At 48.7% G+C, this 26,656-nt stretch overlaps 1 protein-coding gene across 1 annotated transcript in view; it reads left to right on the top strand.

Annotated features, from left to right (window-relative positions):
• Positions 1–26,656, top strand: part of Setd3 (SET domain containing 3) — a 93,214-nt gene that overhangs the window by 40,542 nt on the left and 26,016 nt on the right. The window contains exons 9-10 of the mRNA XM_050192318.2: positions 20,513–20,645; positions 26,449–26,523. Coding sequence (XP_050048275.1) covers positions 20,513–20,645; positions 26,449–26,523 — 208 coding nt within the window. The remainder of the gene's footprint in view (positions 1–20,512; positions 20,646–26,448; positions 26,524–26,656) is intronic.

The following is a 26,656-nucleotide window of genomic DNA, read 5'->3' as shown; positions in this document are numbered from 1 at the left end:
CGCGTTTCCTCCGCAACTTTGCTCATTTCTCGAAACCCGTGGGATAATAGTAGAAGTCTTTTCAAGTGAATAGGCCTTACGAGCTCACCGGTGACAATTAGAAAATTGTGATATGCGCCTTAAAGTAATTAAGTAAGCGTGTAATTAGTCAATCTGTGTTAATTGACAATGCGTTTCGATATCTCGTGCGAGGAATGTTCACTGCGTCCGAGTGGCCCAGCTCTAGGAGTACAATTACGATATTAGCCACAGGTGATTTAAAAATTCTGTATACTGTAAAAAAAAGGCAGTCCTTGTAGACTCCCGCTCATTTTTTAAAATAAACAGGATTTGTTAAGACCATCTTTCTGAGAAATGTTAACATGTCCGAGAAGTAGCTGGCGCTGCTTTTAGGCATGACCCCACCCTAGATACAATAAAGATGGATGTGTTGGCACACAGGTGCATGTTATCTCATGAATGGACAAGTAGCACAGTTACAGTTTCCCATATAATTTTGCCCGGTTGTGCACGTAGTTGTGTGGAAGAACGAGCAGACGTACATTTGAGTATTGACTTGATGCTTTCGATTTGTCATAGTAGCTTTGATTTAAATGGTGGTCCAAACTACCAGAGCCCTAGAAAAATTATTGGGAGCTTACGGGATAATAACAGATATGTCATAGCACACCGGCAGTTAAGCAACTTAATTAACGTCCAAGAACAGTCAATGAAGCATTTAGAAAAAAAAAAAAGACAGCGACGAAAACAACACTCCGCTCTTTCTTAGATTGTACACACGCCGTTAAAGAAGCTACAAACAAAGTGAAATGATCTCAAACTTTTTTTTTATTGACTTCTTGGTTACTTAAGCCTTAGCTTCCTCGGAACGCCCCAAGTACTCTTGAACAACGGCAAAGCTTTCAAAACCATGCATTAAGCAATAAACAAGGTCGTTTCGGACAATTTCGTAATTACAGAAATGATATTATCCAGACCCCGTCGACCTATATCACGTTCTCTAAAGATACGATATGTGCTCGCAACATTGGTGGATAGCGTTTGGAGAATCACTTGGAAAGAAGACGTGCGTTTTTCTTTCCACACGTGTCGCGATCCTGCGACATCATGACTGGCCGGCTTAAATAAACCATGGCTACGGCGGCTACCTCTTCGCTCCGCCTTCCACAGGAGATTTGAAAGGAACACGATGTTCCGGTAAAGCGCCAAGTCCACGCACGGTCCTCCATATCTGAGATAAGCACTGATGTGCGTCCAGTGACTCGCATAATCGTTTCCATCTTTGAGATTGTAGTGCATCAGTGCGCCGCTGAATCTTCGTTTGCATCCGCCTTGCCTCTCTGAGATCGCGGATGGATTTAGTTCGCCGTATGTTATTTTAGTGCGCCGGTGAATTGGTCGCAGTCGCTGCAGTCCAGCTTCATTATTTTCTTATAGTTCGGGAAAGGCTGAAAAACGCGCGTAGACTCTTCCATGGCTTTTTGAATTTCGTGTTCCAGGCTAAAATGCGTACTGATGTAACTTCCTCTACGTGTGACCGAAACGCCCACCAGTCGATTCGTTGGAGACTCGTAGAGGAGTATTTAAAATAGTCCCTTGACCCTTCGCAGACTCTGTGACAGCGTCCACAGAGACAGTTCTGTATTTTGTGTGTGTGGGTTTCTTTTTCTTTTCGTATTCTTTTTCTCTCACCTATCGCATCCCTTTCCACCTCCCCCGGGAAAGGTTAGCCAACCGGAGGTATTCTCTGGGTAACCTCCCTGTCTTTCCTCTGCCTTTCACTGCCCCCCCCCCCTCTCTCTCTCTCTTCGTCTGTGGGTAAAGGCGATGAAAAACGGTCTTTGCGACAAGGAAACACGAGGTACGCATTCTCCACGCACAGCCTTTGTCATAAGTATACGTGTTACGTTGCACCTGCACTGCACAAGTCGTTTGGCTGTGTGCTGCGATTCCCGCGACGCTCCTGACATTACAGACCTTTGGAGGGCGAGTACGAGAGTTATTTTCTTTTCGGAGTTTCCGGTGCAACAGAGGAACTCCTCTAAACAGCCTCTGTTCAGCACGGCGGTCGCAGGTAACGTAGTCCGTGTATTTTTGACAAAAACTGTACGTGATGCTGACGCCTTCGGCGTCTATCTGGGTAATTAAAAAGGTGCGCTCAATAACAGGAAGCAAAAAAAAAGCAGATAATGAGAAGGCACATGAAAAGCGACTATGTTCCATAGCTGTCCACTTGTCTTGAAGGATGCACAGATCCGTGGGGTTTTGGTGGCGCAGATGTAATTTAATATATGCAGGTGCAACAGCAGGAGCCAAGGTAAACCGGTCTTCCTGGCATTCATGGGGCTAAGGAAAGACGTGGCAGGTGGCGATCATCGTCACCAAAAATTGAAAAAAAAATAACCGTTCACTTTCCAGTATCACTGTCCAGGTATCACCGAACTTGAGAGATGGAACAAAAGATGGCACTCGCCGATTAATAGCCCAATGCTATAGTTTCGGACTATTTGCTGGACTAAGGAGAGGCCTTCTGGTTTTTGAGAAAGAAAGCATCTCAGTTGAAGAAAAAAAAAAAAAAAAAAACCTCGCCCGGTTCCGCGGGTATCTAATCCGGGATCAGCGCCTTTCCCGTATTTTTTCCTTGAAGTTTTCTCCAACTCTCGGATATTTATGCGGAGCGGATACTGGTACTGGTGCTGGTACTGGACGTTATAATTTCGCGCCCAAGTTCGATCGCCAGGAAGAATCTTTCTCCGACTGCGAAGAAGCTCCCCTTGTAAGAAACCTGCGTGTATTTCATACGTTGCTTCGTGGTAATCTCGGTCGGATTGCACTCTATTCACTTTTATCGTACTTCTTCCATCTTGCGGGTATTTTTGTGCAAACTGATTTGCTACGACCGTATTGAGTCAGTGGATATGGACGTTATTGCGATTATTTTCGAGTGCCGGGACGGAAGTGTCTTCTCCTGCGAAGTGTGGCTTCGATTTCAGCGCATTATGCAGCGTTAGCGTTTATTAGTCGATGGATGTGGCGTCACATTCACAGAACCGCCCCCTCCCTCGGTCGGTGGGTGGAAATAATTGAAAATGAGCTTCAAATGGACAAGACAGAAGATTGTTCCGTTGTCCTAATAGGTTACGCTTCCGTGGTAGCTATATTATTTATTTTCAGATTCTTATTATTTTGTTTTCGGACATGAACCAGCGTGCGCCGTGGGCGTATTACTTCACGACTCTTTTCCGTCTAGCCGTGGGAGAATCGACGCGGCTGATTAGGTTTGCTTCGCATAGCCTTCTTGGTAAACTCGAGGACGCGGAAGTTGCCTGGTACTTGTTCGGCATTGCCCAACGAATCGATGCGCACACCACGGCGAATTTTTCTTCACTGTCGAATATTGATTTCTGAGAAACTAGTATGTGGGCTTTGGATTGGTAGCTTCGCGGGCTGTATACTCTTGGGTGGGTGACATTTTTTTTTTCCTCGAAGTTTTCTCCAACTCTCGGATATTTATTCGGAGCGGATTTGCTATGATATATTAGCTTAGTGTGTATGTGAAGTATAAGGCGCATGTCTTTCTCCATATAGGGGCAGAAGAGTCGGTCCTCGGAGACCTCGCTTCGGTCTTTGCACGTTCAGTGCTGCTGACTTTATTTGTCGATAGATGGCACGTCAGTCTTGCCACGTTTCTTTTTATTTATTTAGTTTGATGTGAAGAACATAGAATGAGCCTTAAAGAAAAACGGGGAAGGAAGCTTAAGTTAAGCCTTACTAGGTAATTACACTTGCATGGTAACTCGCATCCTTTTCTTTTTCTTTATTGACATCTTTTGACAGATCTCTTTGCAGTTAGGAAAGCGCGAACGGGCAAGAGGGACGGAAAAAGATAGGAAGAGTGCTTACTGTGAAACCTTTCAGTTGCTTACTGTCATTTACTTAGTTACTTACGTACGTACTTATTTACTCACGTACTTAATTTCTTACTCAGTTACTCGCTGTCAGCTCTTCTGCTGATAATTTGCGCTCGCACTGTACTTTTGTGTTTTTCAGTGCTGTTTATCCACTCGAGTTTTCACAACCATGAAATCACACCATACCGCGACTCGTCCTGTTCATTGTTTTTCATACGTTCATCATGGCGCCGTAGGTGTTCTTTATATCCATTTTTTTCTCATGTTTGTATATTTCTCATTAGCTGTGAAACAACAGAAAGTTCTTGTATCTTAGCGAGTTGGCTAGTCCGGGATATTATCTATGTTACAACTTGTTCCAACACCTACGACAGAAAAATTGTTATGGAACTACAAAACGAGCTCGTAACGCAACTTTTCTGCAGAACGCATTTCACGATGTCTGACGACGTTAATGCGCTTAGCATTCAAGCAACGCAGCGACACACCGTGTTGCTGAAGACATCTTCATTTAGAGTCGGTTGCCATTCTGGAATTTCCATTGGTTCTGCTGTGTGCGACGTACGTGGTCTCCGCGATTTGCTCACTTTGCTACGACACTCGGTCGCGCCCATCACCATGATGGGAAGGCGACGACTTTGTGACGACGATGGAATGGCGAATACGAAATTGTGTTGGTGGGACGGTGAATGCCGTATGACGACGAAGACGGCATTGGGCTGACGATTCTGAAATGATAGCGATGGCACAGCGACGTCGCTATGAGGACAAGGGGCGACGACGTGTGTACGAAGACGATTGCGTGATCACGACAGCGCGATGGCGATATGACGAGAATCTGTTAGCGGAGCTGCAGGGAATGATGACGACGACGACTACGACGGCATCGGGACGACTGTATAACAACGAAAGCACGACGACGACAAATGACAACGACGCAGGGACGACGACGACACGATGACAGTGGGATGACGACGACTGTAGGACGACGGTATTACGAGAGTGTGATGACGAGGCTGGGATGACGACAATACAGCGACTACGACAGTATCACTAGCACGAGCGCACACCTAGTGGTCCAAGCTTGTAGAAAACACAGGTCACTGGGTCGGCGTAAAAGGCTAGGTAGACAGATGGGGCTCAAAGTACCTGAAGTAGACATAGAATGCTAGTCGCATCGATAACTAAACTGTCGAAACCAGTTCGTGGATCGGGTCGTGGGAGAATTTACGCGCACGATTAGGTTTGTTTGGATGTAGTCTGCTTGGTAAACTACAGCACGTGCAGAGTTTACATTGGACTTGTTTGCAAATTGCGTTGCGTGGCTTTAATGAAATAGGGAGACTTTTCTGTACGCGTGTGGCGGTCGTCTATGTTGAAGCACCCGCTACCCGCCGTGGTTGCTCAGTGGCTATGGTGTTAGGCTGCTGAGCACGAGGTCGCGGGATCGTATCCCGGCCACGGCGGCCGCATTTCGATGGGGGCGAAATGCGAAAACGCCCGTGTGCTTAGATTTAGGTGCACGTTAAAGAAACCCAGCTGGTCGAAATTTCCGGAGTCCTCCGCTACGGCGTGCCTCATAATCAGAAAGTGGTTGTGGCACGTAAAACCCCATAATCTAATAATAATAATAATAATAATAATAATAATAATAATAATAATAATAATAATAATAATAATAATAATAAAGAGAAAGAAAAAAGAAGGACGCATATGAGCAGAGATATTCGTGTTAATTTTGACTACCCGTAGTCTTCCAACGCGCACCCAAATTCACTGGTTCAGGACCGTTCTTGCATTCAGTAGAAATGCGACCGCCGTGGCATTGAGTTGAACTTGCTTCTGCGTGCTCACTGCTAAAATACAACGCAATTTAAAAACACTGGCGCTCATAGCTATAGATGTAGGCTCCCATATCGGCGTCTCGAAAAAGAAAATATATGAAAATAAAAGCTCTGACTTGGGACTGCAACTTTTCCATTCGCAGACCGCATGATGCTGGATCTCCTCCGGTTGCTGTCACACCAGTTTTTAATGCTCAGCGCATCAACTGATGCCCAATGGCAATAAGTGAGCCCTGTCAACCCTTGGGAGCTAGACGGCTGTTTGGATGCCGTTCGACTTGCTGATCGCTCTTTTTCCGTCACCTAATTGGTTGACTCATCGATTGATTGGTTTCGATGGAGTTGCAAAAGCTGGCAACTACGTTGTCAACGGCCTCTCAACAAGCTACAATTAGTGCACGTGTTCGCCCCAAGGCGCAGGCAGTTGCCGTGTCCACGCCAGACGTCCGTTACCCCGATAGCGACTCGCGGTATTTGTAGCGAAGGGAAGTATTCAAACGAGCCGGCTTTCATCCACCATGGAATTATTCAAATTAGCTCGCCTTTCACCTGCAAACAGTGGGGCAAGTTGTCGCCTATTGTTTCATCGCCGTCTCATTGTGGAATCTGTTGTGGCGGGCCGTACGAGTTCCCGTCTACTGGCATCGACGCAACTTTCAGACGCATAAGTCTTGGCGTTAATTTAAGTATCGTGGGCCGGTCTATGGTGAAACCCTGATTGCAGCGCGATGCTTGCATGGCTTCATGTTTCGCGTCCGACGTACAACTCTGAGCTGACGCTCCGCACTCTGCGCCCTTGCCTACCATATCCGTCTCGCTTTCTGAATCTCACTGCGCTTGAGCACAAATAAAAACTGTTGTGAAAGGCCACAAGTCTTCGGCCCGTGTTCTGCGGTGCGATCATTATGAACATGATGATTGGTGTTCACGTAGGATCAACCGCTCCCAACGAGCCTCCAGCGACATTGCAACAGGCTGTGACTCGTAGCACCCGTAAAGTGTCGAGCTCACCGCGTGTATATTATCTGACGCCGTGTCGTGCAACGTGCTTCCCGCTTATTGCACGCGTGTATGCGTCGCGTTGTTATTTGTGTAGTTTTGCTAACCGGTGCTAATAACCTGAGTTGAGTTGAATCCTGGGGTTTTACGTGCCAAAACCAGGAGCTGATTGTGAGAAACGCCGTTTGAGGGTACTCCGCAATAATTCTGACCATCTTTAACGTGCCCCCATTTGACGGAACTCGAGGGATTTTGCGTTTCGCACCCATCGAAATTCGGTCGGGATTTGATCCCGCGACCTCGTGCTTACCAGCGCAACGCCATAGCCGCTAAGCCACCGCGGCGGGTCTAGTAACCTGGGATGCCGTTCTAGGCACTAAAATTCACCATCCTTTCGACTCTGATTGGCCAACAATACGTCTGCGTCTTATCTGACTGGGTTGATGCGCGGACATGCTGCAATTTGACAATGTGGAGGATTTCGGTAGTACCTGAAATAGGCAGCTTGACAGTCTTTGGAATCGACAATGACGTGTAACTCACCTTGGCTACATTCTCCGATGGATCACTGCTGTTCTGTGATGAGTGGCGGCGCTCTCCAGTGGGGCCCCGGCGATGGCTGGTTCAGTGTCGCACGTTCAGTGAGGCATCGCGCGCTGGCTGTGACGTCATTTGCGGGACACTCCTAGTTCGTCCCTCCTGAAGTCGTGAGCTCACTGATGTCCTCTCCACGACGCTTCCTGGGGCGACGCGTTTACAGCCCACCTTGCAGGCTTACTACGGGGTCTTCACTCTTTCCTCTGCCGATCGGATCAGCTGCCCGACAGCCGCTTAATAAACGAGTAAACATAGACGTCTTTACACAGCGCATGTCTTGAGTCTTGGTCTCGAAACCGCCCAGTTCTCTAAAATTTTCGATGTAAGAATTGATTTCACTCGGACAGGGAAAGTTCAGGTTTTAACTACAAAAACGCTGCTATCACAACCTTTTCATTCACGGTGCGAAGCGGCGCAATGGTCGATCCTCTTGCGTTGACGCTGCACGAATATTCAGCGCCCGGATACTGCAGTTCCAAACGGAACGCCGGCTCTCGCCTTTCACACTCGCTCGTGCAATTCGCTGTGCTCCATTTTATCCCGGGCTTCCGGAACACCTTGCTGCAGTACTAGACTGACAGTCCGCAGTTCGGGCCTCGCACATAGCGTTCACCAAAACACACTACTATTCGTCGCGTATCGACAAACGGTGTTGGCCTCTGCGTGAGGATTGTAAAACTTTCCGTGAAAAGACAGTCTCGAGAACTCAGAAGTGCGATCAACCGAAAAATATAAATCTTCTCGCCAATTATGTCACCCGGTGGTCATTTGGCCGGATAACATTTCTGCGCATGCCTATAACGGCATTCTCTTCTTTCACCACAACACGATAAAGAAAAGTTAACCGGCTAATTTACGCTGATGGCTATGCGACGCCGAATAGCGCACTGCAGGGTCCGTTCGGGTAAAAAAGAAAAAAGAAAGAACATAGCCGGGCCGCCAAATCACGCTCGCGCGAACCGACAACACGACCGCTTACACCACCGCGAACAACGGCATCTGGTCGACAAATCGTCGTAGGCCTCCGCGTTTGGCGCCAATGCGCGAGCGCGCCCAATTCTGCAACAAGAGAGGCTGGAATGGACGAGGGTGAGAGTGAGAGAACGCCTTTCACCGGCTTCTGACCGCCGCGGTGTTACCGAACTCGTCGGGCGCTCCCGAGTGGATTTGAACTTGCCTCCGCCGGAGACCGGACGGAGATGCCGGAACGAATCGGACCGCCGTCGTCCGAAGCTGCTCGGGCATTCTTTCGCTCTTTCCGATTGCCCTTTCTTTCTTTCTTTCTCGTATGATTTAGTAGTTCTCTGACAGGAAAAAAAGAAAGACTAGAAATGTAAAGTGCTTTCCTTCTCACCTCGCTTTCAGAGGACCTGGAGGTTACGAACTACCTAAGTGCGGGGCAGCGGCGACAACTGAAATTACGAAGCGCTACCGCAGGAGACGGCGTGCTGTCAAATTGTGGGAGTCCGCGCTCGTGGGTCCGTGCGCGCACATGTGTGTGTGTGTGTGTGTGTGTGTGTGTGTGTGTGTGTGTGTGTGTGTGTGTGTGTGTGTGTGTGTGTGTGTGTGTGTGTGTGTGTGTGTGTGTGTGTGTGTGTGTGTGTGTGTGTGTGTGTGTGTGTGTGTGTGTGTGCGTGCGTGCGTGCGTGCGTGCGTGCGTGCGTGCGCGCGCGCGCGCTTGCCCCTTCTTTACTGAGCTTCCGAAAGGAACCACGCTATAGGAGCAGCCGGCTTTTAAAAATCAAAGCTGTACTTGCGGTCTTCGAACACCCCAAACGCACGCACACAAATGTATCGCTCACATGTACACACGCAAACAAACAAGTGTCACAGAGGTAGCGTCGTCCTTCGCAGTGCTCTGCGCGCGCAGGCAGCCTCAACAAATGGAAAACGCAACTGGCGGCCCGACAACGAAGTTATCGAAGCAAGTAGATGCTAGACGTGGTGCCAGTCTGTGTGGGCTTTGATTCGATGTTATTTGACTTACTTTATTTATTCCATCAATACTGCTTGCCTGGACAGGCTGATTAATTGTGGTATTGGAAATGCCTGCATCAAATACGTCGCTGGTCACTCCACGACGACAAATATCCGCACGAAAGAAAGGGTGACGGAAGGGAATCTTCAAACTTCTGAAGCAGTTGGTTATTCTTGCACGTCCAACAGTGATTCGCATAAAGTAAAAAAAACAGAAAAAAAAAGACAAAGTGGCGCACAACACGAAAGAGAAATACAGGAATATATTTCAGTAGTCTACATCTGCATGTCACATAAGACGAGACGAAACAGCAAGTCTTCGAGCACACAGGGGCAGTCCCTTCTTAATATTCACGCGATGCCAACGAAGTACAGGGGTCGTCTTCGCACCCTCTCGCATCCTCACATGATCATTGCCGAATTTATACTTCACATAACGTATGTATGAGCACACACACACAGAAAAAAGGGAGAAACGAAAAAAAGTAATCAGTCACTTTTAAAGCATCAGACGCCGCCATGGTGGCGAAACGAAAGCCGGTATGGAAGACCGACGCGGCCTACAGACTCAGTTGACCGGCACCTCAAATCGCACACTTTTTTTTTAGCTGCTAGTCCAGTTTGTATTCCCTGCTGTGAATAAATTAGCTTAGCGATATTTTCACCTCCCCCGCACGCCTTGAGGTCATCCCCTTCCTACCATTACACTAGTACTATTACAACGTGCAATCTTGCGGCAACCGCTGGTACGTTGACGCCTCGGCATTGCAGCTTCTTTTTCTCATCCTCATAAACCTAATTCATGTCTATGGCACTGAAGAACAACGGCTTCTTTTACCGATATTTCGTTTTCCCGTGCTTTGCACTTGTCTGTATGCATAACATAGGCGCAGCACATGCGTTTGCCGTACGTTTGGGTACCCTTAGAACTAAGACGACCCAAAGTTAAGGGAAGCTCACGACTGGACGTTAAACAAAAAAAAAAAAAAGAAAGAAAAGGCAGAGAGAGAAAGTACAAAACTTATTGCTGTGCTAAGCAGGAGGTTGGAAGTTCGATCCCCTGCCGTTGCGACCGCATTTTGAGGGAGGTGAAAAGGAAGATTAACGCTCGTGTACGGTGCATTGAGTGCGCGTTAAAAAAAAAAGAATAAACACAGTTGGGAAAAAATCCGGAGTGCCCCCACTACGGTGTGCCACGTAATCAAATCCTGGTTTTGGTGCACAGCAGCCCGTAATTTGATTTGTATTAGAGTACAAAGTTGTTTGGATTTATTGTACCCGAGAAGCCGCTTGGGTTCCTAGTGCCAAAGTTTCGCTAAAAGAGGATTCGGTTAACGCGCTGAACTTGTTTAACTAATACCCTGCGGTAAGCGAGCAGGAAGACTGTCCGCTTCGGAAGAGCGGAAGCAAACATCCATCTCCTTAATTAACCGCCATGAAGATGGCAGCGTTGTTTGTTGAGTAACCAAATTTTGGGCGGTGTGCATGGTCATTGATTATGTACAAGAGAGGATCGTCCCCCTTTCTTTTTTTATACACTTTGGCCGTCGAATGGCTTAGCAGTAATCATGCTTCCGCACTTCCTTCTTCAGCAGCTTTGGAGAAAAATAAGATAATCACTTGTATGATCGTAAAGATGAGTTACTTTCGCAACAGCAATGTGATGCACGGTACGGTAAACTTCCTTTCAAGGTTTTGCGAAGAGACAACAGTTTTGGAAGCGATGGATAACGGGCTTAAACACTTCCTATGTATAACCAAAATTTCCGACGTGTGAGGTGGGGACCCTTTACGCGGACATTAAACACGAGTATCGCGTTGCGTAAGTTAAGTACGCCTCCGCAGTAGCAAGAGCAGTCACTCGGTTTATTAGAGGAAATTCGGGAAGCGAGGAAAGACAGACTAACGGAATGCGGGTGGGAGACCCTTCCCTATGCGCCTCGTACGCGACCGATGGCGGTGCTCCCATGACGTCATACGGAGAGGGTTCAGGGGAGGGGAGGGGCTCGTGTTTGTCGTCTGCTAGGCTCCGGCCATAATAGCTTCATTTTCATGCGTTTGCTCCCGTAGCGTGGCGCTCTCCAATTACTATCCGTATTTTTGTCCTAGTGTTAGTTTTATTATAGCCAGCGGCGGCCGCATTTCAGTGGGGTCTAAATGCAAACTCGCTTGTCCGTGCTTTGATTTTGGTGCACGGTAAAGGCTCCCGGGTGGTCAGAATTAATCCGGAGTTAACCACTACGTGCCTCACAACCGTATGGTGGTTTCGGCACTTGTGAAATCGCAGGATTTATTTTTTGTATATCTCGTATTGTTTTGCTTTTTTTTTTTTATATGGCCACATCTCTCGCGGGCAGAGGCGCGATCTCGTTATACTCAGTCATAAGATATCGCGCCGAGGGAGCAAATGAGAGACAATGCAGATTTGGAAATGACGCATGATTGTAGGGTTCATTCGTAAAATTTAGCGTTGACTGAGCGCCACTGTAGAGTTGAATGCGCGTTTTACATTTCGCTCATAATAATTGCGGTCAGTTTGTGTTGCGTATAAAAGCTTTTTTTTCTGACTTTATTCACAAGCGGTTTACCTTGAACGTTAGTGGGGCACCGCGCTCTATCGTTGCCGATCGTCCAGCATGCTTTGCATTATTTTCTTGCAGATAAACCTCATCGCGCTTTCTGATGCAGAAAAAAAAAAAGATGTTTGTCTAGGTTGACATAGTACTATTTCTGTTGAACGCACTTTCCGACTGCCCGGAAACCATTCGGAAAACAGTACATGATCAGCGTACTAATAAAAATATTATGTTGAAAGAACGCAGAAAAGCCTGTGAACATTTCGCCTGTATAAGTCTGACCCCCCTCCGCCCTTTTCTTTGTGTGTTTAGCGTTCCAGCTACGTATTCGGTCAAGTATCAGCAAACATAAACTTATCAGTTTTGTTGCTTTAAATGCCTATTACCCGCTTACAGAACAAAACATATTGCAAACGGTGATCATGAAAACGGTTGTCGACTGTTTTGTTACGCGATAGCGCTAATTTTCATCGCTGGACGAATCTAGCCCGGGAAGTGTGCACGCTACCCGCAGTAGAAACAAGGGAAGGAAGAGTCACGTTGAACCATGAGCGTGTTTTGGTCTTACGTGCCAAAACGACTTTCTGATTATGAGGCACGCCGTAGTGGAGGACTCCGGCAATTTCCACCACCTGGGGTTCTTTAACGTGCACCTAAATCTAAGTACACGGGTGTCTTCGCATTTCGCCCCCAACGAAATGCGGCCGCCGTGGCCGGGATTCGATCCCGCGACCTCGTGCTCAGCAGCCCAACACCATAGCCACTGAGCTACCACGGCGGGTAACGTTGAACCAACTAGCATGCAGGGTGTTGGGGTCTCGGTGCTGACGCCCGTTATTGCAAATGGGTCGCAAGCCCCAAGGGTAGCGTTGGCCTGGCGGCCTGGGGCACTGGAAGCATCCGAAGGTCCCGGCAAAGCAAGAGTAGACTGGTAACAGAACAACTTGTTTATTCTAACATAGCAAAAGAGCGGCCGGTCAGGTCGACCGAAGTGGAGAGACGGGAGAGCACGTAACTCAACAGTACAAATCGGAGCCTCTCTCCTGGCGTCCGGGGGCAGCTGCTCTTATACTCTCGGCGTCGCGGGCCAGAAGGAAGGTCACGGGATGAGCCCACGCGACGGCGGAGCATGAGCCCACGACGGCGCGCACGGTCGAGCCGAGAGACATGGTGAGCCGAGTGTAGTGACGCATCGCCAACCCGCCGACGGACAGACCTCCTGGCACCTCACTTGGGGAGCTCCGCTCCCCGGCTGCCGCGCTTTGACAAGCGTGGGCACACACACACACACGCACATACGAAGACACGTGGCACTGAAACACGCCTGGACACGCTTGGCGGGGAGGCGTTGCGGCGGCGTCGAACGGGCCAAAATGTCCGCCGCTTTGAACGAAGCCCCGGCGTCCGTTGCATCCGCGCCAGCATTACCGCGCGTTGTAGGCGAAACGTAACAGACCGCCCCGCCGGGGGAAGGAGATCCCGATGGTCAGGGGACTGCATCCGCTGTCCGGAGGGATGTCGCTCGATGATGCTCATAACCGAAGTCGGGCGTCCTTTGGCGTTTCTTGAGCGCAGCGCACAGAGAAGGCCTCGTTCTCACGTTCAGGTTCACACAGGACACTGCAAAGTGACTTCGGGAGAGTTGACATTTTTGTTCTCGTTTCCGGCAAGCGTTAGAACCACGCCTGAAAGTCAACCGCTCAGTCAGCAAGCACGGCACAACCCTCACTAAGCCCTGCCAGGCTCTTTCCCCTTTTATACTGCTGCCTAGTTCCTTACAGTAGTTTAGCAGCACTCAGAACGCGTCCACAAATCGGAAAATTGCACTAGAAAGCACATCATCACTTTGAAACACTACACAAAAGCAATAAGTTAAAAATCCTGCCTCAGGAAGAAAAACATCAGTAACAAGCAATTTTGAGGCTGATTCCCACGTTAGGGGCTTCGACTTAAGCCATCGGCGTTACCGTTGAGACTCCCCTTTTTGTAACGCACCTCAAAGGAATATTGTTGCAAAGCGAGGCTCCAGCGCAGGAGGCGGCCATTTTTGGGAGAGATGGTCTGCAGCCATTGGAGAGGGCAGTGATCCGTCTCAATGATAAACCTCGAGCCAGCTAGGTAACATGACAATTTCTGAACGGCCCACACGATACACGCACACTCTTTCTCGGTGGCGCTATACGCCTGCTCACGACTCGTCAGCTTACGACTAGCATACAGGACGGGGTGTTCTACTTCTCCATTTTCCCGTTGGCACAGTACAACGCCCATGCCTCGCTCACTAGCATCACACTGAACAACGAACCCTTTTGTGTAGTCGGGCGATCGTAGCACAGGCTGGCTTGTTAGGGCGCTCTTTAGGGCGCTAAAAGCTCTTTCCTTTGTCTCATCCCAGACGACTGTTTGCGGCTCTGTCTTTCTTAGAGCATCCGTTAGGGGAGCCGCGATATCAGAGTACCTGGGGATGTACCTCTGATAGTAGCCGGCGACACCCAAGAACGACCGAATATCGGTCTTCGTGCGCGGTTGCGGGAAGTCTCGCACAGCGGCCACCTTTATTTCAGAGGGGCGGCGACGACCCCGACCAATCACGTGTCCGAGGTAGACAACCTCGGCCTGTGCTAACTGGCACTTGGGAGCCTTGACTGTCAAGCCCGCATCGCGCAGGCGGGTTAGCACTGCCCGCAAGTGCGCCATATGCTCAGGCCAGGATGCGGAGAATATCGCTACGTCGTCTAGATACGGTAAAGCGAATTCTTGCTGTCCCCGCAACACTTTATCCATGAGGCTTGAAAAGCAGTATGGCGCGTTCTTCAAACCAAAACTCAAAACTTTAGGACGGAATGTCCCCATTGGTGAAATGAACGCCGCATACCTACTAGCCTCTTCTGTAAGTGGAACCTGCCAATAACCCCTGACAAGATCTAGGGTGGAAATAAACTGAGCGCTACTCACTCTCTCAAGGCGCTCCTCGATGTTAGGGATCGGATAAATTTGATCCTTAGTGATGGAATTAAGCCTGCGGTAGTCGACGCAAGGACGAGGTTCCTTGCCCGGTACCTCAACTAAAATCAAAGGGGAGGTATAATCACTCTCACCCGCTTCAATAACACCGAGCTGTAGCATTTTCGTTACCTCAGCCTCCATAATATCGCTCTGGCGGGGTGACACCCGGTACGCCTTGGATCGTACTGGCTCTGGGGAGGTAAGTTCTATGTCATGAGTAAGGACAGAAGTCCTACCAGGCCTCTCAGAGAACAGACCTTGAAACTCTTGTAAGAGCTGGTGTAGTTCGGTTTTCTGCTCAGGCGACAGCGATGCTTTACTTATTAAGTCACTAATGACTTGATCGGTGTCTTTCATGTTCGTCACTGAGCCTAGTCCCGGAAGCTCGACCGGAAGCTCTTCTAACTTTCCCGCATCGGGAATTTCCTCTCCAGTATCTGGTGCCTTTAACGCTACAGGCTCAATTTTATCCCGTTCGGGCGTGCTCTGAATACCAGCTTGCTGCGCCTCTGACCCTTTTTCATCGTTCAACAACGTCGACCCCGCAACTACTGCCTTTGCAGCGAGCTCCCGAACCTTCGATCTGGTTAAGGCCTGAACGCTAGCCTCACCAAACAAAAGCCCCTTCTCGCGCAGGAGGTGATCGGACCTGTTCGAAAATAGGTACGGGTACTGGGGGGGCAGCATAGATGACACTGCGGCCTCCGTCTCAAGTGCTCCGAAAGGTCCTTCAATAAGCACTTTTGCTACCGGCAGACACACGCTATGAGCTTCCACTGCTTGCTTGATCCATGCGCACTCGCCCGTGAACATATCGGGTTCTACGTAAGAGGGGTGAACTACATCCATCGTAGCTGCGGTATCGCGAAGCACTCGGCACTCTTTCCCGTTCACGAGGAGGTCTCGCATGTAAGGCTCGAGAAGCTTGATGTTCTCGTCAGTGCTGCATAATGACAAAAACACGACTTTTGGTTTTGTTTCTGGACACTGCGCCGAAAAGTGACCCGGCTTCTGGCACGTATAACACACGCGCACTTGCCTCATCTCGAACCGCTTTCTGCGTTCGGCTTCGGCTGCCGCCGTCTCCTCACGTTCGGTCGGACACTGCGCCGAAAAGTGACCCGGCTTCTGGCACGTATAACACACGCGCGCTCGCCTCGAACCGCTTTCTCATGGGCGTGAACTTCGGCCTCTCAAACTTGGAGCCAAATTCACCCTTTTGACCGTCCTTAGCTCCACGAGCCCGACGCGTCACAAACTCCTCCGCTAACTCAGCGGCTCTAGCCACCGTACTAACGTCTGGCCTATCCAAGACCCAGTACCGCACGTTCTCAGGTAACCGACTATAAAACTGTTCTAGCCCGAAACACTGCAGAACTTTCTCGTGGTCACCAAACGCTTTCTCTTCTTTGAGCCACTCCTGCATGTTTGACATAAGCCTGTACGCAAACTCTGTATATGACTCACTTTTGCCTTTCTCATTTTCCCGAAACTTCCGACGGAACGCCTCCGCTGACAGCCGGTACTTTTTTAGCAGACTCGATTTCACTTTGTCGAAATCCTCTGCCTCCTCTCTCTCCAAGCGAGCGACTACGTCGGCCGCCTCGCCGGGTAGCAAAGTGAGCAAGCGCTGTGGCCACGTTTCCCGAGAGAACCCCTGCTTCTCGCACGTTCGCTCAAAGTTAACCAGGAACAAACCAATGTCCTCTCCAAGCTTAAACGGCCGCATTAGGTCAGTCATTTTGAACAATACTCGTTCTCCTGCACCGTGTGCCTGACTTCCATTACGAGCGCGTTCCATCTCTACCTCGAGACGCTTCATTTCCAAAGCGTGTTCGCGCTCTTCTTTTTCTTTCTGTTCTTTTCGTTCACGCTCATCTTTCTCTTTCTGTTCTTTAAGTTCATGCTCATCTTTCTCTTTCTGTTCTTTAAGTTCACGCTCCCTCTCCTCAATGGTCTCAAGGCATTCCGACAGCTCGTCATCCTCAGCTTCTAACTCAAGAATAGCCCTTAGCAGTTCTGGTTTTCTGAGTTTGTCTGAGACATCCAGACCCAACTCTCTTGCAAGCTCCAGCAATATCGGTTTGCGCAACGACTTCAAATCCATGGCTGCTCTGAATGCTGCTTTCTCTACTGTCTACTATTGTCTTGCCGCAAACTAACCCGGCAGCAACGACAACCACAATTACCAGCTCTGTTTCTAACACTAACAAAAGCCTGGCAAAACTCAGAAGAAGAAAGTCCCGCACTCACCAAACCTCGCAGCCAAGAATTCCGCGCAGTCGTTCCGCTGCAGGCAACCAGTCATCACACAGGGCTCGTTGCGCTGCTCCCGGATGGTCGTTGTGCTGCTCAGCATACATTCAACCGCATCTCTTCGCTGCTGGCCTCCGTTGTCGCGATCTCACCGCTGGCACCAGCTGTTGGGGTCTCGGTGCTGACGCCCGTTATTGAAAATGGGTCGCAAGCCCCAAGGGTAGCGTTGGCCTGGCGGCCTGGGGCACTGGAAGCATCCGAAGGTCCCGGCAAAGCAAGAGTAGACTGGTGACAGAACAACTTGTTTATTCTAACATAGCAAAAGAGCGGCCGGTCAGGTCGACCGAAGTGGAGAGACGGGAGAGCACGTAACTCAACAGTACAAATCGGAGCCTCTCTCCTGGCGTCCGGGGGCAGCTGCTCTTATACTCTTGGCGTCGCGGGCCAGAAGGAAGATCACGGGATGAGCCCACGCGACGGCGGAGCATGAGCCCACGACGGCGCGCACGGTCGAGCCGAGAGACATGGTGAGCCGAGTGTAGTGACGCATCGCCAACCCGCCGACGGACAGACCTCCTGGCACCTCACTTGGGGAGCTCCGCTCCCCGGCTGCCGCGCTTTGACAAGCGTGGGCACACACACACACACGCACATACGAAGACACGTGGCACTGAAACACGCCTGGACACGCTTGGCGGGGAGGCGTTGCGGCGGCGTCGAACGGGCCAAAATGTCCGCCGCTTTGAACGAAGCCCCGGCGTCCGTTGCATCCGCGCCGGCATTACCGCGCGTTGTAGGCGAAACGTAACAAGGGGCAAGCTGTGTCATAGTGGAAGTAATCCATTTTAATTAAGAATTAGTCGAAGGCGAATATACTGCAACACAGGTGATTTCGATTTGCTCAAAAATTCGTTCCGCCAGACGTTCCAGACCACATTTTTCTGTGATGCCGCCAAAGCAGCGCATGCATTAATGCACCGCAGTGACCACCTAGTTTCTTGAGAATGGCGTCATACTTCTTTCGTGCGATGCTTAACGCGGTGGACAGCTATAATATGGGAATTTCTATAGCAAACGCAGTGGGCTACCCAATACGCAGCACGCGCTTGACAAACGAACACACTATTACAGCGCAGACACAGTAGCTGAAGTCCAAGTGCCGCAGTTCGTTGTCAAAAAGAAAGGGCTCTCAAATGAATACGTGTGTGCCGTGAAAACGGAGCAGCAATGGCGAGAAGCCAACGTCGTACGACCACGCATACACACTGATGACTATGGCAGACGACGCCAGGAGCAATTCACACTGAGCGTGGTGACGACGACTACTCCGCTCGATTTAGCAGGGAATCCTGAAACATTCCGCACATAAGTACTGCTCGAGAAACCTGCACACTCGCATTTCAAAAACTCGAGCAGAGCAGGTCGGCCGACAACTTCAAGTTGCCTTCAAGTTGACTTCAAGCTACCTTCTAGTTGCCCTCAAGTTGCCTTCAAGTTCTCTTCAAGTTGACTGCAAGTTGCCTTCGCGTAGCGAGTGTGCGCATGCGGTGCGGCTGCGGAGGCCTCCCCACTGACGTCACACGCGAGAGGGCGCCACTCGGAAATCTCGGGGCCAATAGAAGTAGCCACTCAAGCTTTGCCGTGACGTCATGAACATTAACAGCTTCTATACGTTGGCTCCAGTGAGATGAGTATTGGTAAATAACAACTACATTGCATTTTACAACAACAGAAGAATGAACCTCGCAAGTTTCATGAGATTTCTCTGGGCACACAGCGCTGGAATACCGAAAATTGCATTGAAGTTGGTGACGTCACACTGGCGCGTACCGGTGCCGAAGTTTGCTAGAGAAATTTGAATTGGGGCTTCATTCTCCTCCACGAATAATCAGCGTCTGACTCTGAAATGACCGGATATAGGTATCCTTCCAGGAGAATGAAGGTTTAGTGTGTATAAACTGTTAACTTCGTCCTCTTTAGCGTCTTTTTTAACAGGCACGTACTGTACGGAAGCGATCCGGGTTGAAATGCTGTCGCTAAGCTGGGCGCCATTTTATATTCACCCCCTGGAGCGGGAAGCACCTGGCGTGTACAAATTGTTCGGCGTGTTTGCCGCGTGCCACCGCCTGCAAACGTTTAATTTGCGCTTCAGCCCTCCGCACGCCTTGCGTGCTCCAACGGGATTGACTAGAGAGAGTTGGGTAACGCGCGATACGGAGGGGGGGGGGGGGGGGGGGGGCTCTAGCCAACACGCGACTTCTAATTGAAGCGCTCTATCGCTTCTTCGGCAAGTTGCTCTGTTCACGGCGCGGTGGCGACACCGGTTCCGGTATGTGTGTTGTCACTTTGCGATGAAGATTGACGGCTCACAGACACGCACTTGCGCCATTGCAATAAAGGAGCGCGCCAAGCGATGTAACGAGAAACGATATAGGCGCGCTACGTTTATAGACAGGAATACGGCAGTGTGGATTAGAGAGTTTGGAGTGTAGCCGATGTTCAAGCTCACATTAGGAGGAACGTTGCGGAGTTGGTGCAGGCAACGTTTTGCGCAGGAGAGGCAACCGATCGTCTATTACAGTTACAGAATGACTGCCAAGGCAAGGGAAGTGCAGTCGAGAACAGCAGAGAACTCGGCGGCGGGATGGCATCAGGAAATTTGCAAGCAAAGGTTGGCGCCAGCCGGCGCAAGGCAGGGACAATCGCAGATGTCTGGGGGACGCTTCGTCCTTCGCTGCACAGTAGCCTGGTGTTGATGGTTATGATAATAACGGAGCACTGGCACGACATTTTCGATTGATATTTTGTTGTTCTTTGTTTTGTTTCTCTTGGAGGGGGGGGAGAGGTGTAGCGAAAGAGAGCTTCAAAGGAAAGTTCAACGCTTATAAACTTAGATGAAATCGAAGAAATACCTAAAACTGCCAGCAGTGACTGAACAATTTGGTATTATACTTCTTTCTGTGAAGCACTTTGGGTTTGAGTACGCAGGGAGGGCATGCGTCATGACGTCGCAGTACGTTGGCTCCCTTAGTTGCTTTGAGCGCTGCCTGTGCCACAGGTCAGCAGTGTCAGAATAAACGCGCACTGCGCTGTTTATTAGTATGTTTAATAGGCAACTCCATAATACCCGTGCTTATTGTGCGTGACGTCAGCGAAATTCGGCCTTTGTCACGGCGCCACGAAATATTAAAGCCGTCGAGCGGGGCACGTCGAGACGACTTTAGTATCGAAACAAAATGTCTTAAAGGCAATTGCCAACGTTCACACTTGCTGAGTGTGATCATTTTAGCTACGAGAAGCGTAAGGTAGAGCTTCTACAGCGTCGAGAATATGTTCCTTTCCGCAGGTGGGCCGTGTCTGCTGTGATGACGCGACAGAACGCTGTACCCTCGACGGACGCTGCTGGTGGTGACGATGGCACTGACGCCATGACGGCTCTGGTTCCGCTTTGGGACATGTGCAACCACAGCGACGGCAAGGTGAGCGTCACCCAGTCGTGTCACTGATTCACACCGACTTCTTTCGCTCGCTCGCTCTTTCGCACGCTGACCGTTTCGCTCTCCTTTCACTCACACGTGCTCACTCACTTATTCACACTCGGTAAGACACGTCCGCAGTATTCACTCCCAATCTCACTTGCTCACTGAAATGTCTCAGGTGCATTACATTCACGCGCACTTGCTCACCCACTAACTCGCATCACTCTACCGGTTGTCTCAAGTCCACCGTCTTAATTCGCTCACATTCCCACACTCTCTCGCGCTCAGTACTGACTCTCTCATTGACTATATAAAGCTCGCTCAAACCTTCACTTACAATAACAGTGACTCCCTGAGGTCTTCTTTAGTGACACTTGCTCACCAGCTCACGGCTTCTCAGTCGAACTCACTCCCTGACTTCACCTTCTTTTTCTCTAGCTCTCTCATTTCAGTGCCTCGCTCACTCGCTCACTCGGACCTTTACTGATGAACTATCACCACTATTTCACTTACTCTCTCTGCAACTCGCTTGGTGTCACTCGTGTCACTGATTAATTTACGCAGGCTTATCCGCTCACACATATATTCGCTTGCTTTGTGGCACACTAACGCACATTTACTAAAATATTTACACGCGAAATGAAAATAGGTAGTCTCCTTGAACTCGCCTATTCAACTGGATCAGGTAAACACACATCACCTGAATCTTACAGCTCCTTGAGATTGCCGACCTCTCACTCAGCTCATACCATTGTGACTCATCACCGCTTTTGAATTGAAAAAAAAGTGAAATGAAGTCGATTCATTTTCGCCTCTATGACTTTCTCTACTCCGTTTCATACGTGGAAGGCAACGCTGCGCAAGCTTACGCAAGTTCTGCGGTCATAAGAGTGTCAGTCTGCGCGTTCCGCAGTGCCGTTGTTTCTATCAGCGTCGCCTAATACGGAACAACTACCTCGTGTATTAGAACCACAATTCGCGGACATGGTATTGCGTCAAGTCACTCGTTATTTTGAAGATTTGTGCCGCCACTATGCGACGTGGTATATTTCGGCCGCGAACGCGTACTGGGCGCCGTGGCGGCTGGTTCCAGAAACGAGCGTCTGTGTTCGGTCTGTGGTATATCCGCGAGGCTTTGTATATTTGACAGTTAAATGCGTCATATTTCGTGACGGAAAATTGTGATAGTTAACGTTACGCGAAATGACGTGTGACGCACTATTTTCTGGTCGCGAATGCGAGAAATCCGTCTAGCCTTCGTAGCGTTACCTTCTGCAGTAAGAATCGCCGTATATGGCTAAAGAGAAGGCTAGACGTACAGCGGTCGCCTTAAGTCACGTTTCAAATCGAGCTAAGCCCACGAATAAAACAATAATCGAAAAGGTCATGCAGGTGACTTTGCTGTCCAAAGAAAATGTCGACTGAGATTGACAGGAATGCACCTGTGCCCAACAAATCGCAGTCGATGCTTTCTTATGCGACCGATGTAAGCGACGTTGGCATTTTTATGGTTCACACAAAGGGACGGAGCATGGGATGTAGAGAGCACCGTGTTGAAACACAACAATAATATTTGCTTTTCTTATCTTTTTAATGCTTAACAATTCTTTGGCGAGTACCTCAGGAATATCTATCTAGAACGCGAAAAGTGTCCCACCATTCATCTGCAGAATAAATGCATACTTGGCGAAGTTAAGGTATTGTTTAAGCGTTATAATATTGCAAATGCAGATGATTGGTAGCTTTAGAACCGCTAAGGAAGGTATAGAAAGTGAAAAAAATAAATAAATAAGAGGCAATCGTTCTCGTCCTGCCCCGCTTGAAAGCTGTCTTTCCCGCATCACTGGTACGTGTGCAAAGAAGCCTGCTTTTGGATTGCGGAGTGTCGAAAATGATAGAATAGCTGATTGTCAGACGTGATAGCAGTGGAACAGTAGCTGATTGGTGATTGGTAGCCTTAAGAAAATAAAGAAAAGGTTCATGACCTCACCGCTTCACGTCATAGCATCAAGAAAAAAAAAAGGAAATACTGTGTATTCGCACCAGCACACAAGGATGATGTTGGAGATGAAGCAGGAGCAGCTACGGCGACACAGGAACAACTGCACATTCAAAGCTAAGGACAGGCACGTTCCCAACCTCCACAGCAGAATCGCAGATTGTCTTATTCGGAAAAATAAAATTGCACAGGCTGCAGCAATAAAAGAAGCTTGTAATTCCGGGATGGTATGGAATCGAATTGTGTTTGAACGTTATAATGTGGTCTAAGCAGGATAAACGTAAGCAAAAAGAAAAATGCTGCAGAGATTATGAGAATTGTCTACTAATGTGTAAGCATTCTTTGGCACCGGAAAAGCCATGAGTAAACGTGCATAAGCTAGAAAAAAACAAGTAAGCAAAAAGCGAGACAGCTGAGCCAAAGAATGCTTACGCATTAGTAGACACTTCTCAGAATTTCTGCTGCATTCTTTTTCTTATCGACTTTAGGCAGCGTCAAATCGCAGAGCCGTCTTTCTATTACGTTCTATTACACGGCTTCGAAGGTGCCTTCTTCGTATTCAGGGCAGACTGTCTTCAATGCTAGTCGAAAATGGAACGCACTAGTCATATATGAAACGGAGCGTAGTCATCTGCTTCGTTCGTTTATCGTTGGTTGGTCTACACTTGAGTGGCGGAGGTGGCTGCGTTGCTGATCGCACCTCAAGTGCGATGATTCTGCATTTTCATTCCCTAATGAAAAATATTTTCAGTTCTATTTTTCTTTTTTGAAGCTAAATATACATACAACGGACTTGTACGATAGACCTGTGTACGCTCTAGTAACTTGAATCGACGAACGCATATCATACCATATCGTTATGCGTGAATTGACGTGGATGTGCCGGCGTAATATTAATATTTCGGGCCGCATCTTCAGGCACTGATGCGATGCCTTTGAAGCTTGTTTTTCGAGATGCTTCCGTACCGTACGGAGGCGAGTAGCCGCACGCATAATCAAGCGGAAGCTGAAGACGGCGCCTAGGGTGTGGCGTTCATCGCGTTTATGACTAACCAGCGCGGAGCCTGACGCGTTAACTCGAATGACGGGTTGGTAATCTAGTTTCCAGGTTGTTTTTTAAATTTTTTTATTTGCACATTCTTGAACATTCCTCCACGCACCACATCACCTGGAGCATTCTGCAGCAATTTCTTGAGACGCGTAGCGTCTTCTTCAGTCCAGGGGTGCTCGATTCGTTGGAGTGGAAGAACAGCTCCAGCAGCTGCGAGTCGGAAACCGTTTGAGGAGAACACAAGGATAAAGAAGCATGGCAGGAAATACGAAGCGCGCGCGCGCGTACACACTCGTACACACAAAAAAGAAAAAAAAGAGAAAAAGCAAGAGTCCCGTATCAACTGAGTTTTATTGCTGGCGAATCCATAGATATAGGTATGGCGTATCGGTGTCGCCAGCTTGAAAAAAAAAAAAAAAACATGATCACAAACACGCAGAAGGACTGGTTATGGCACATCTCGACGGTCATTGTTTGTTAGAGCACGTGAACATTTTTTATATTTAGCTGCGCGTAACCTATCTTTCATTGTGTTTGTGATGCTGCTTTTTGCTTGCTCAACACACTGATATTTTGTTGCTGTTCGTATGCCGGTTCGGCATCGCTGAACGTGTATGTTAGATCAGGGCACGTGGGTCACTCTTTGCGTTCTTGACCGCGTTGACTTTTTTGCGCTACGGCCGCCATATTGGATCACCGGGTGATGCGAAACTACCTGTAGTGCCAAAGCGACAGTGCTGATAGCGCACTATTGATCGTGCTGTCGATTACGTAACGTCACGCCACTTACCGCAAGTAAGTACTGCCACGTAAGGGTTTCCTTGACAGCTAGCTATCACAAAAGTTCTGCTGATGTCGGTTGACACGATTATAAAACAGTCTGTAGTACTGTCAATAGCGAAGTGTCGTAATGTAATTTATACTAGTACAATCGATAGCACTACTATCGACAGTTCTAAAGTAAACTAATATAGTACTTACGATATAGCGTCTTCGATAGCAGTATATCGATAGTCCGCTGTCGACATGTTCAACAGACTATCGGTAATATCGATCGTGAAATTACTACTAGTCTTGCTTCACTGGTGTTGCCACTGTAGAAGCGGCAAGGCTGAGAAATATGCTTTCTCTCACCAACTGGGAGCAGTGCGGCAATACACACTTTCCCCGTCAGCCAGTCAGTAAGGAAAGCCAGAAGGAGTCCTTCGTTGTTCGCCTGTGATTGTCAGACATCCGACGAAAAGTGAAATGGAAGCGTCGCAGAAGTTTTAGCAGCGTACAATGGGCGAGGCCTCCTTTCCTCTTCGCAGGAGCACGCTGCCGACTTTCGTTAATGGTTGGGTTAAACTCCTCCCCCCCCCCCTCCCCCGGGCTTCACTGCAGTGCCCGGGTTGGTGAAGTGGTGCGTAGCCCCTTCAGACGCTAATTGTGATGAACTGTTTGCTAAATGTGTCGAAGTTACATAATTTTATTCCGACGCGTTGCAGATGCCATTAAAGGAAAGCCAACGCAACAGGACGATGCTTCTTACACTTTCTGGTGAGGGCTCCGGATTACGAAGTAATTAATTATCGATTTATTGTACAGTCAGTTGCCTCTGCGCATCTTCGCAGAGGCTCCGAGTACATACACGATGTTAATTGTTTTCTGCGAGCTTTGCGAGAAATAAATAATAAAGAAACATGGTCTTTTCACCATTGTCGATGGGTAGCCCCTGCTTACCGATTACACCCAAAAACTGGCATTTTTAGCAGAGGGGATATGATGATTACAGTTATCTCTCTTGTTCAGTTCGGCATGTATGATTGACTGTGAATATATGTATGTCTTTTGGTTTCTCCTGTTGGTTGGAGCTGTCATTTATTCTTCGTTCCAAGCAATAAACTTCAGTTGCAAGTCAGCGCTCGCCCGTGTCGTGTCTCCCTCCTTGTCCCCATCAAAACCGCGCTGTTCTGTTTCAAATCTGGCTTACCAACTCGCCCAAACGTCCGTTTTAACGATGGAACGCGCCACGTCGAAGATACCGTGAAGCACGGTAGCGCTGTCAGCAGAATGGTCACGTGTAGCAGTACTCAGTGCGTAGAGGTTCCCGAATCCGGCAACATTGATGACTTCAGGTAGCATGTGTGGGTTTATTAATCAGTTGCCTACACCCAAAAAGGTCACGTACTCGTGACGCCTGCAGCAGAAAGGATGTTCCACATCTGCCGCTAAGGTTTGTGAGTGGTGGCGCTGGCTAACACTCCCAGGGTTAGTTCTAGTAGTAACGCATTAATACCCTAGAAAGTTGATGGGAAGACGGCGCCGCAGTCGCTCAATTGGTTAGAGCATCGCACGCGTAATGCGAAGACACGGGATAGTTCCCCACCGTCGGCAAGTTGTTTTTTCATCCACTTTCGATTCCATTAATTTATAATTTCTTTATTTCAATTAGAACAAATAACTTCCACTGTGTTGTATTTTGTGTCTTTGTTGGCTTGTTATGATATGCTTAATAAAAATTGGGCCCCTCAGTTAACCCCTTTTCTTCCCGTTCAATGTCTGCGCAAGGGGTGTAATTTATCCAGAGCTTAATAGGCGTAGTTTTTTTTTTTCTTTACAGCACTTGACAGTTTGCTCGCACTATTTGGTTTTAAAACGCAACAAATAAATAAGTAAATAAGTAATGCTTTAGAACATGCAACCCAATCAATCAATCGATCTTCGATTGGTCGTATTTTGTGAACATCCATTCCATCAAATCTTTCTCGCAGGTATTGACAGATTACGACTCGTCAGCCAACATGCTGCGTTGCTATGCCATGCGGGACTTCCAGACAGGCGAGGAGGTAGGTGTCAGTGCTGTAGCGTTCATATGCGCGTGTGTGTTCAGAGTATTGCTGTTACTGTGGTCGTGCGTGAGCTTGACGCCACCCGTCGAATTCACGCAACGCGTTTTCGCTACGTCAGATTTTCGCAGTC

This window comes from Dermacentor andersoni, chromosome 10 (genome assembly GCF_023375885.2).
Source record: "Dermacentor andersoni chromosome 10, qqDerAnde1_hic_scaffold, whole genome shotgun sequence".
Classification (NCBI taxonomy): domain Eukaryota; kingdom Metazoa; phylum Arthropoda; class Arachnida; order Ixodida; family Ixodidae; genus Dermacentor; species Dermacentor andersoni.
This window is presented reverse-complemented; position numbering and strand designations above follow the sequence as displayed.